The sequence below is a fragment of the Medicago truncatula genome, chromosome 7, assembly GCF_003473485.1.
Source record: "Medicago truncatula cultivar Jemalong A17 chromosome 7, MtrunA17r5.0-ANR, whole genome shotgun sequence".
In the NCBI taxonomy this organism is placed as follows: domain Eukaryota; kingdom Viridiplantae; phylum Streptophyta; class Magnoliopsida; order Fabales; family Fabaceae; genus Medicago; species Medicago truncatula.
This window is the reverse complement of record NC_053048.1, coordinates 39030304-39042349: the sequence shown is the minus strand read 5'-3', so window position 1 is coordinate 39042349 and position 12046 is coordinate 39030304. Positions and strand designations below refer to the sequence as shown.

Genomic DNA, 12046 nt, shown 5'->3' with positions numbered 1-12046 from the left:
AAGAATCATGCACATAAATTTTCTGCTTCCGCCACTTATTGTAGTACCTTTTATAACTGTATCCTTTATAAATCAAATATTGTTTTTTTTTTAGAGTCAAATATTAGTTTTTGTACAGAAATGTTTAACATGCTGGATCATTTATTTTACCTGTGTTGTTATATTTCAAAAAATTGAAGATTGGTTAGCTAAATATCCGGCCACCATGTTTTGTCAAGTACTACTCACATGGAGTAGGGTAGGAACTAGGACGCAGTACAAGTCCCTAAGATAAGGTGGCCCCTTCTATTAAGAGTAAAATAATCTAACACCTTCACCATGTACAAGTACAACAGCCAAGGATCCTAACAAATGCATGTGATCTCAACAATCAGATCAACATCTAATGGCCGACATTTCGACATTTGTAAATCTAAGTCCAAAAATACTAAGTAGGAACACGAGTTATATGATCTTGATCAGACTGTCTAGAGCAACAATCGTGTGAATGAATGTGTGAATGTGAGATTTTATATTACAACTGTGTCACAAATTATAAATTTCGATCTTAAATCAAGGGTTTGGATTGTTTAACTTTAACATCCTTATTTATTAATTATGTTACGTCTGCAGCAATTTAACCTAATTTTTTCCCGCTCATTTACTTTATTAGGTTTGCAATTATTTAATACTAAAAAAATGGATCGCACCAATTTCATTCCTATCCTCTTGCCTTTTTCTTTTTGACAATATTTTGTACACAATACTAGAAAAATTCATCGCACTAATTTCATGTTTTTTTTTTTTTTTTTTACAATATTCTGTACTTTTTTTTAACCAATTTCATGCCTTTATTTCATTCTATCATGTTGCCTTTTTTTTTTTTACAATCTTTTCTGATACGTTTACGAACATAATACCATAATTTTCATGCAAACTCGGCTACCCTAATTTCCATGTAAACTTGGTTATATATATCAAGCCATAAACGTGTTTCTCTAAAAAAAAACCCTAAACCGTGTAAAAATTTCACACACAACACAAAAATCATATATTTTGATATTTAGAGCTTTGCAAATGGAAAGACGTGATCTTATAACTTATTTTTTCACCGTTACCAATTATATATTGCATTTTATTATTCGTATGTCAATCCCTTTACAATAAACCCGAGCGGAGCACGGGTAAAAAATCTAGTTAATTTATTATTTATGTAATTTGAATCATTCAATCTTAAAGGTTAAGATTGATTACCACGTGTAACTGCATGATAATTTATGGGAAGAGAGAAAGAGATGAGAAATAGAGTAGATTTGATGTGTTGTTTAGTGTAAGAGAATGAGAAGAGAAATAGAAGAGAGAGAAGTGTGTTTATTTTTTGAAAGGACAAAAACACCCTTAAGCTAAAAAAGGTACATATTAAACTTTAATTTACTCTAAAAAATAATTAACTACATTAATTTAATATAATAAGTTAAATAATTTTAATACATAAAGTTTAAAAATAATTTAAACTCCTTCAAACAAATTATTCAATTAATTTATTAAATTACTTAATTTAATTAATAGCACAAAACAAGCACAAGTAAAAAAAGTCATTCTTATTTTTAATATAAAAAATATTTGAAAACGAGTAAAGGCAAAAAATTTGTAAAACATTATGGTATATAATGTGATGAAAATACAAGGGTAAATAGGGAAAAAGCAAAATGTTCAGTCATTCTCTCCTCTTTCTTCGCATCTATGGAGAGAAGATAAATTGTGTGGACTCCACACAAATTTAGCCTCTCTTCTCTATTTCTCTGCACTGCCAAACATAAGAAATGACATATTTCTTCTCTATCTCTCTCGCCTGTCTTTCTCTCTTCTCTATTTCTCACGTTCCAAATAAACGGTAAATGATTGTATGTGAGTTTTGGCTTAGTCCTCTCAAGTTTTATGTTTTTTATTTCTATTCAATAATATTTTGTGGTGCTACTTATGATTGTTAGGGATTAGAGGTCACAATGTAGTTGAAATGTCCTATATCTAATATCTATTATGATGTTTTTGCAATGATTAGTCTTTCATCATTTCTAAAATGTTGTAATTGTGTCACACAGGTACAAATCATGGTGATCATGTCTCAAATCAATTGTTAGATGGTTTAACATTAATATACTATGAATGTGCGTTGTCTCCCATATAGTACAATATCAATTTTTCATTTCCCATATTAAAATGGAATCATTTCTAAATTTATGACAACCGACATGCTAATAGAAACAAAATGCTTACTCCGTGACGTGAAGTTCACAGAATGTACCAAAAAACAAACTGTCACAACAATCACACTGATATAATTACTGCTGTCAATTTTTTGCCTTTTTAAAACACTCACACATCCCTAGACTTCTTAACTATTTGCACCTTTCTGTTTTAGAGAAAATTCTCAAAGAATTATTCTTCTTATTCATGGCGGCTACTACTACTACTACTATCATCAAGTTACTTGCCTTTGTCTTTGTGGTAATTATCTTACTTGACAATTCACATGCTGTGAGTTCTACTACTACTGAGCCAACAATCTCAGCTTCTCCAGGTGTTTTACCTTATGTGACTTCTCCAGATATTTCTTCATTTTTCCCTACTCCAATGAGTTCCTCTGAAGCTCCTTATGAGGCTGAGGCATCTGCACCAGCACCGGCACCAAGTTCAGGAGAAAAGTCCTCTAGTTCAACTAGATTGGATTGTGTAGCTGCAATTGTTGGTATTATGCTCTTTAGTGTGTTCCTTAGTTTTATAGCTTAGGTATTTTGATTGGTTTCATTTGTCTTAAGAAGGTCGAGGTTGTCATTTTCACTCACTTGTGTTAAATGCTATTGTAATCTCTTTATTTTAATTTATGTTTAGTCAATTTCTTTGTTGGTTTGCTACATTATAATTTATATATATTATATGATAGATAGACCATTTCCTTAAAAAAAAAATGATAGATAGACCATTAATCATGGTGTACTATGCAATTTTGGTTTGTTTTTGTAATTCTACTGATCTTTGTTCCATATTTTGTTGGATTTGAACCTTTAGTACACGTATGGTCTCTAAAATTTGGTGTTTAACAATTCTTTATTTATAAGATTTTTTTTAAAGATTTATTAGTACAACTTAAATGCATTTTTTTGCCTAATTAAATTAAAGTTTCAATGCCTCCATTTCTAAAAAAATTGGAGTTTTGGTCTCATGTTTCACAACTTTGGGAATTTTTTAATGACGTGGCAATGAAGTGACGATGTGAAGATTGATTATGAAGTGTGATCTAATCCTATAATGGTGACTTCATGTTATTGTGAAGTGCCATTTAATCTTATAATGATAACGTCGTGTTATTGTCGTGTCATTAAGGATGGTGCAACATAAACAAAAAGATCTATTCCCTCCGTTTTAAAATGAGCGTCGTTTTAACCAATTGCACACATATTAAGAAATGAAATGAAATAATCATTAAACATGACGTTTTTACTAAACTGCCTTTACTTTATAAGAAAAAATCAAACTTAAAGTTGCATTGAAAATTGTGTGAAGGAAAAGTTTGAGAGGGTAAAGTTGGAAGAAAAAAATTAAAGTTGTATTAGAAATGTAAAGTGGCATTCATTTTGAAACAATTTTTTTTAGCTAAAGTGACACACATTTTGAAACGGATGGAGTATAAAATAGAATGGGAGTAAGATTGTGAAATAGGAGAACAAAAACTTGGATTTAGAAATGGACGACTAAAACATTTTATTTTTGTTTCTAATAGATTCCCTCTAGTAGAGGTAATCCTATTTGAGATGTTTGAGAGTACTAAATGCGTGTACCTTTGAATTTTGATTTGCCACATTGTATGATTTTAGTCCCTTTCTTTAGACTTGACTCTTACTAGCTGAGACTTTAACTTTACCTTAGACAATAGAGAGATAAAAAAATACATTTAAGCTTATTAATAATTTGTTATTCTAAGATAGTTGAGTTGGATCATGTATAGGAGTTTATAAATGAAGTTTATGGTTCAAATCTTAACCACTACTCCCCCGTCTCATTATAAGTTTTTTATGGTGATTATGCACATTTCTTAATAAAATAATTATTTATGTTAATTTCAATGATAAAATAACACCCTAAGAATAAATTTTCCTTATGAAAGAGAGGACCGGACAGTCATGTATTAAAAATAAAAATAAAAGAACATGTTTATTTATTTATAAACTAAGCAATGTGATTTATTTATTTGTAACAAAAAATGCGATCTATTTATTAAAAGGAACTATTCCAAACTAGACTTGGATTCAAGCAGTTTAGTGGTTGTTTGGTTTGGTCGTGGAAACAAAAATATCACGTCCCAATGCTCAACTACCGTGGTTTTTATGAAACTCGAAATAGTAGGTTTAGGCAAAATGTGAGTTTGTACGTGGTGCACCGGACAAATAAACACGACTAAATTCACAAGCGATCTACTAATAGCTAGACAAATCATATCGTGCCTTGAAACACAGAAGATCATTTTTCTATTCAAATCATGACCCTTAGATGATAATCAAACCGCAATTCATATTTACACCGGATATATCGCAACCGAATAACCATTTCGGACTGAGAATCCTTTGCACATTAAGTAGGTAAGGAGTCTTAGTCCTGTTTTGGCATTTGATTACACGTTCCAATAAATTCTTACTCTATCTGTTTACCTAACTAATTCCCCAACATTTTCCTTCCTTAATTTTCCAACCTTGCTAGTGTGTGTTATTTTAAAAACGCTAACTAGAATTACGATGGTGCATGGACTGCACATGGAAGCTTTGTCGTAGCCTACAATACATTACGATGGTAGAAAACTAGAATTACGTAAAACAACAGCACTTTAATAACAACGATGATTCCATTTGTTTCAAGAACATTATCATCATCTACAACAATTAACAAATGCATACGCATGCACTCAACAACAACAACGAAAACTACAGAATGGACCAAAACCGCGAACCTAAGAAGCATGTTCGGCAAATATGTCGACAAAACAAGCGTATATAGTTGGAACTCAATCATCGCTGATTTCGCTCGCAGCGGCGATTCTTTACAAGCTCTTTACGCTTTCTCTTCAATGCGAAAACTCTCTCTTCATCCAAACCGTTCCACTTTCCCTTGCACTATCAAATCCTGCTCTTCCCTCTACGACCTCTGCGCCGGAAAACAGATTCACCAACAAGCTTTTGTTTTTGGATACGGTTCTGATATCTTTGTTGCATCTGCTCTTATTGATATGTACTCTAAATGTGGCTATTTGAACGATGCCCGGAAACTGTTCGATGAAATTCCTGAAAGAAATGTTGTTTCTTGGACTTCGATGATTTCTGGGTATGTTCAAAATGAGCGTGCACGGGAAGCTGTTTTTTTGTTTAAGGAATTTTTGTTGGTTGATGAGACGGATTATGATGAAATTGTTGGTGTTGGTGTTGGTGTGGATTCTGTTCTTTTGGGTTGTGTTATTTCGGCTTGTGCGAGGGTTTGTGTGAAGAGTGTGACTGAATGTGTTCATGGATTGGCGGTTAAGAAGGGGTTTGAGGGGTGTTTGGCGGTTGGGAATACGTTGATGGATGCTTATGCGAAGTGTGGGGAGATAAGTGTGTCTAGGAAAGTGTTTGATGGGATGGAGGAGACTGATGTTTGTTCTTGGAATTCTTTGATTGCTGTATATGCACAAAATGGTTTGTCGGTAGAGGCTTTCAGTTTGTTTAGTGATATGGTGAAGAGAGGCGAGGTCAGATATAATGCTGTCACGTTATCTGCAGTGTTGTTAGCTTGTGCTCATTCTGGAGCTCTGCAGATAGGGAAGTGCATACATGATCAGGTATAGTACTAGCTAGCTTCATTGTTTTAGTTGATAATCTCATAGAATTTGGCTTTAATTATTATTGATAATATTTTCGGGTCTACGCTTAACTATGTGGATGTACAATGTACATCTGCCTATGTTGCATAACATAGCCGGATCCATGTTTAGAGGAAAGATGAGGGTTGCGTTTAGTAGCTGATAGCCAAGGTAGAACTTTGTTCAATCTCCATGACATGGATCAACAAAACTAATTTTGATAGAACGTTATATGACATCATTTCAATGATGAAGTCAGTTCCAACTAATGGAAAAACTTTTGATTTTGTTGCAATTGTATTTTTGTACAAATTATTTAGCCAAGACCTAGGCGAGAATTGTTGGTCTCGCTAATGTAACTATTTTCTTTTACTTATAGGTTGTAAAGATGGAATTGGAGGATAACCTTGTTGTTGGTACTTCTATAGTTGATATGTACTGCAAATGTGGGAGAGTTGAGATGGCAAGGAAGGCATTTGATCGCCTGAAAAGGAAAAATGTTAAGTCGTGGACTGTCATGGTTGCTGGTTATGGAATGCATGGACATGGAAAAGAGGCTATGAAAGTCTTCTACGAGATGATAAGGTGTGGAATCAAACCAAATTACATTACTTTTGTGTCAGTTTTAGCTGCTTGCAGTCACGCTGGTTTGTTGAAAGAAGGGTGGCATTGGTTTAATAAGATGAAATGTGAATTTGATGTTGAACCTGGGATTGAGCATTATTCGTGCATGGTTGATCTCCTTGGACGTGCTGGCTATCTCAAAGAAGCTTATGGTTTGATCCAAGAAATGAAGGTGAAACCTGATTTTATAGTTTGGGGTTCCCTTCTTGGGGCTTGTAGGATTCACAAGAACGTTGAACTAGGCGAGATCTCTGCGAGAAAGTTATTCAAGTTAGATCCAAGTAATTGTGGGTACTATGTGCTACTTTCCAATATTTATGCTGATGCTGGAAGGTGGGATGATGTTGAGAGGATGAGAATATTAATGAAGAATCATGGATTGCTTAAAACCCCTGGATATAGTATAGTTGAACATAAAGGTAGGGTGCATGTATTTTTAGTTGGAGACAAGGAGCATCCTCAACACGAGAAGATTTATGAGTATTTGGACGAATTAAATGTCAAGCTGCAAGAAGTTGGATATATGCCAAATGTTACATCAGTTCTTTATGATGTTGATGTGGAAGAGAAAGGAATGGTTCTAAGAGTTCACAGTGAGAAACTAGCTGTTGCCTTTGGAATCATGAATTCAGTGCCTGGGTCAGTTATCCAGATCATAAAAAATCTTAGAATTTGTGGGGACTGCCACTTTGCAATTAAATTGATTTCTAAAATAGTAAATCGAGAAATTGTTATCAGAGATTCAAAGCGATTTCATCATTTCAAGGACGGGTTGTGTTCGTGTGGAGACTATTGGTGACAGTAACTGAAATAAAGGGAGTCAGAATCGATGATGTTGGATGTACATTAATTCTATATCATCAAAGCCTGACCAGAAGTTTGGTTGGTGCATGCAATTCTATAATACATTTGTGCATGCAATTCTATAGTACATAATTCTACATCATCAAAGCCTGACCAGAAGCTTCATTGGTGCATGCAATTCTATAATACATCTGTGAAGGTGCATATCTGGTGAATCGATTAGTTCCAGTAAGAACAATGGATATATCTTCAGATGGGCTTTTAGATCACTTATTCCCAGTTCAAATACATGTTATTGTTCAGAACAATTTGTTCTACTACAGGAGCACAATAAAACCCAAGTGCTATATTTAAAGGTAACTGTTTTGTCTTGAAAATTGAGAAATCAACATGCAAAATAATAATTTTCTGGGTACTAAATTTGCCTACATTGCCATGATGCCCACAAGTGCTCACTTGATTGCTAGACAAACAGGCATATAAAAGCAAAGCTCTTCCAGAATTATCCATAAAAGTTTGTTGATCAATAGGAGTACAAGATTGCTGAGATGTAAAATCTACAAAATATCATGGAGAGCAACCTTTGAAGAGTTTGCTTACAGATTTTCTTCGCGGTCTCGATGTCTGTGATTGGCTGCATTCTGAATCAGCATTGGAGAACCTTGACGAAATCTGGAGGGCCTTGTTCTCGCGCTTCAAAGTTTCCACCTCTAACTGAAGCCTTTTAATGGTTTCTCTCTTTTCATCATTTCTTTGGACCAACTCTTCTAACTGGTGCAGATTATCATCTGTAAGTTTTGTCATTTGATACTTCAATGTGGGCCACATACTTTCAAATTCGGAATTGATTGTTGATGGATCTTCAGTTCTTTGATTTAATTCCAAATCCTCAATCTTCATTAAAATATTTTCATTGATGGAAAAATCTATCATTTTGTCTTCAGTTTGAATGTCACTGCACTCAACTTCTGATTCTAGTTTCATGCTGCATGGGTTACACGAAGACAGTTCATCAGATTCATCCTCTTGCTTCTTTAATATCTCAAAATCAAGATCACTTCCATCAAATCTGACATCAGAATGCCCCCTTAGATATTTGCTATGGCTATTGAAATCCTTTTTGAGTTTCTTGCCCTCCAAGTTACCTGTTGCTCTTCTATTGCAGCTAGCGCGTAAGGTTTTTGATGTAGCAGAAGATGATAAAGATCTTGAATGAAAGGTACCAGTAGATGATTTAGATTTCAGTTGGTTATAAGATATGGCTAAAACACGGTATGATTGGCCAAATTCTTCAAGCATCTGTATGAGGTCTTCTCTCCAATTGCAGTGCATGTGTCCTTGCTTTGGAGAGTTGCCATCTTCTAAAATGGTCATCATGGCTCCCAATTTCTCATCCAAATCTAAAACTCGATCAAAAGAGTAGTTTGTGAGTTAAAACTGCAGCATAACTGGCAAACAACTTGGGAAGCTTTCAAGTAATCTGCTGCTTTACTTTGAAGAGCAGCTGATACAAATAAACTCCCCATATTTTAAGCCCTGGTCATTTGTATTGGCCTATATGGTCTCCCTGTGTATAAGGGCTAAGGGGTTTTAAAGGGCTTAAAGTGCCTATTTATTTATACAGAACTTGAAGGATGATTGTATCGTTTTTATTATGTCGATGCTTTCACTGACTTCACTCCACCTCTGGCTTGTTTTGCTCATTTTTCAAATGGCAATGGAAAATTTACTATAGTTTGAATTCTCAAAATCAATTCTTGTGGGGAAAAAAATTGATTTCAAGATAACTGATTTTATTTTATTTAGTAGCATGCTTTGCAATTTTTTTAAAACATACCTGTATGTATACTAGAAAAGGGATTGTACTTTATCATTTCCAAAGACATCTACCATGAATCACTTATCACTTATAAGTTATAAATAACACTTTTTAAGATAAACTAATTTCTTTTAACTTTTACTTTTTCAACATGAATTTTATCAAAATTAATTCAACTAAAAGCTAAAACAAAATGGAAAATGTTGTACAACATATTACTTGCAAAATTGCAATCAAACTTTGACTAACTTTTCTGAATGGAGGTTTTAAATCGACTATATTGACTTCAAACCTTTTGACAGTATTTTCTAGCCTTAGGCAAACCCACCACAACCACCTCAATTATGCAGCCAACTTTATTATACGCTTTCTTTCTATTCACAAAGTCAAGTCAAAGAATGCCAATAACATATTAAAAAAATGTAGCATGGAACATGCAGCAGAAATGTAACACCTAAGAGTGCATGCGTAGTAAGAGACAAAGGAAGAGAGAAACCTGATATGGTTGTTTGAAGCCATTGAGACTGGTAGAAAGGTGCAGAACTCCATGATGCAGCATCTTTATTCTCCATGAACATATATGTACGATAATTATTGCCTCAGCAAAATAAATTTATCAATGGATCAAAGGAGACAACGGGGTAAAGTGTAAAGAGAAGCAAGTAAAGAATTTTAAAAGGTCCTAATCATCTAAAAGCTGGCATATAACGGAGGACAAACGTTAAGTAGATTCTTTAATTATCAAATTTGAATTCATTCTACGTATAGGATAGGAAAGGTTGTTTTATTTCAAAAACACAAATTAATTTAATGTCCGATTATTACTGATTATGCGGATGATTGATTGTCCATTAATGGCTATACTTTTTTTTTTTTTTACATTTGCATCCGATCAAATCACATCATGTTTATATTTATGGAAATAATTTAAAAACTAACCTATAAAAAATATTTACATGATAATTTTTTTATCAAATAATTTACCGATTATAATTTTACCATTTACGATAAATAAGTAGAAAATTCAATTCAAACCTTAACTCTTACATAATAGTAGTACAACGTTAACCTCGTAGTAAAATGTGAATATATCTTATAAGTGCACTTGTGCGCCAAATTGTCAAGTTGTGTTTGAGTTTCCCAAATCAATTTCTGTACAAAAGTTGATCCTACGCAATTGGAGGATGGAGAGGCAACACAAGGTGGCGTTGAATTTATTGATATGATTCTTTCAATATTATGACGAAAGAATATTCCATCGCCCACTGTGCTGCAAATGCCATTAATCTCTTCTCTTATTACGAATGCACCACATTTGCAATGGTTCTTTTTTCTTATTTTGCTAGAGCCGGTATTTTTTTTAGAGGTGCTAGGACCACATTTGTAATGCTAAATTGGGCATTCTCATGAAATGAAAACCGAAATCCCTAACATTACTCCCAAAAGGAAATGCTTGAAATGGTTTATAAAGTTTATACATTCAATTAAAAAGCAAAAGTAAAATACCAACAATATAAAGTTTATACTCATATCGTAAATCCAACCTTGTGCAGATGCACTTGCAAACTTGGGTTGAAATACCAAAAGTAAATGGGCGTTATTTTATTTATATCTTGTTTAGACCAGTCATTTGTTCATTGCTAGAGTTTGCACTCATGTAATTTTGATGTAGTTTTCTTTTTTTTTTGGTCTTAGGTCTTCTTTGTATGAAAAAATAAGTTAAAATATCAACAATGAATTGATTTAAATGATAAAAAAATTTGAGTTTCTTAAATACGTGGTTAAATATTTGATCTCAATAGAAAATTTAATTAGAAGTAGAAAATTCATGGTACATGCAAAGCTTTTGGGTTGCTAAGAAGTAGCAAGTTCGGACAATGGTTTAATTAGAAAAAATAATACTCCCTCCGTCTTAAATTGTACGTCACTTTAGTGAAGAAAAAAATTGTCTCAAATTATACGTCATTTTAAAATACCAATGCAACATTAATGTTACTTTTTCTATTATAACCTTAATTATTTATTACTCTATCTTCTTTCAATTCTTTCATTTATCTTTCTCATATTATTTATTAAGGACAATTTTGTAAAACAACTCATAATATCTCTTTTCCACACAATATTAATTGCATTTCTTAATATGTGTGAAATGCCAAAACGTCATACAATTTGGGACGGAGGGAGTAATGTGTTTAAAATTTGTTTTCTCAGTTGTTTGGGAAGGAATCGCTACTAGAAAATGCAAAATTAGGGAGGGAGATTAGTGACGGAAAAATAAAATCCCTCACAAATTTCTTGATCGCAAAATTTAGTGACAGAATTAGAGAGGGATTTTGCGTTTTCCCTCTCTAAATTTCCCTCACAAATTTTTACTTTTTTAGTGGTGAATATAGTCTATATTTTAGGCATGTACTTTCATGTTCTTATAATTAGACACTAACATTCTTTGGTAGGATAATGAATTATTACGAGGACAAATTTCTGCATGTTAAAGATCGGGTTTTGCTGCTGTAAAAATAGCACGCAATTTTTTTTATCTCAGACGTTTATCTTAGATCGAACGGTTGAAATTGGAAATTGTATGTTTTAATTAAGTTAAAATAATCTCTGTCATCCAACTATGATCGGACGGCTATCACTTATTACAGCACCATGTTGTAACAACATGGAATCCTATTATGCATGTTAATCGTTGTTGTTGTGCAAGTTTCTTGTTTCTTTGTTTGCAGTAAGTTTTATGTATACATCTTTTATATGAAACTTTACATATACTTGTTCAATGTGTATAAAATTTTATATATAAAAGTATCATTATTAATTTGAATTACATTCTTTACATTGTAATTATGTAGTATATTGGGACATCAGACTTATCGAATACGATTGTAGAAGAGAAGACTCTTTAAAAAAGAACCTATTTTGTGTAAATGTGT

At 33.0% G+C, this 12046-nt stretch overlaps 3 protein-coding genes across 3 annotated transcripts; 2 read left to right on the top strand and 1 right to left on the bottom strand.

The window, feature by feature from the left end:
* The first annotated feature begins 2287 nt into the window (after positions 1-2287).
* Positions 2288-2897, top strand: LOC11436792 (uncharacterized). Its single transcript, XM_003624434.3, has one exon. It carries the CDS (start codon positions 2434-2436, stop codon positions 2767-2769), a length of 336 nt encoding a protein of 111 aa, XP_003624482.1. The 5' UTR covers positions 2288-2433; the 3' UTR covers positions 2770-2897.
* Positions 2898-4697: 1800 nt separating this feature from the next.
* On the top strand, positions 4698-7380 carry LOC11429114 (pentatricopeptide repeat-containing protein At3g26782, mitochondrial). Its single transcript, XM_003624433.3, has 2 exons — positions 4698-5845; positions 6246-7380. Exons 1-2 carry the CDS (start codon positions 4871-4873, stop codon positions 7287-7289), a joined length of 2019 nt encoding a protein of 672 aa, XP_003624481.1. The 5' UTR covers positions 4698-4870; the 3' UTR covers positions 7290-7380.
* A 158-nt stretch (positions 7381-7538) lies between these two features.
* On the bottom strand, positions 7539-9990 carry LOC11440994 (protein NETWORKED 3A). Its single transcript, XM_024769452.2, has 2 exons — positions 9610-9990; positions 7539-8694 (listed from the first exon to the last, which is right to left on the bottom strand). Exons 1-2 carry the CDS (start codon positions 9689-9691, stop codon positions 7862-7864), a joined length of 915 nt encoding a protein of 304 aa, XP_024625220.1. The 5' UTR covers positions 9692-9990; the 3' UTR covers positions 7539-7861.
* Between the last annotated feature and the right edge of the window lie 2056 nt (positions 9991-12046).

Excerpts from the sequence above, each read along its gene's own strand:
- LOC11436792 (XM_003624434.3), top strand. The coding sequence starts at position 2,434 with ATGGCGGCTACTACTACTACTACTATCATCAAGTTACTTGCCTTTGTC.
- LOC11429114 (XM_003624433.3), top strand. The coding sequence starts at position 4,871 with ATGATTCCATTTGTTTCAAGAACATTATCATCATCTACAACAATTAAC. Across the intron at positions 5,846-6,245 it reads GGAAGTGCATACATGATCAG|GTTGTAAAGATGGAATTGGA; the intron begins GTATAGTACTAG and ends TTTTACTTATAG.
- LOC11440994 (XM_024769452.2), bottom strand. The coding sequence starts at position 9,691 with ATGTTCATGGAGAATAAAGATGCTGCATCATGGAGTTCTGCACCTTTC. Across the intron at positions 8,695-9,609 it reads GCTTCAAACAACCATATCAG|ATTTGGATGAGAAATTGGGA; the intron begins GTTTCTCTCTTC and ends ATCGAGTTTTAG.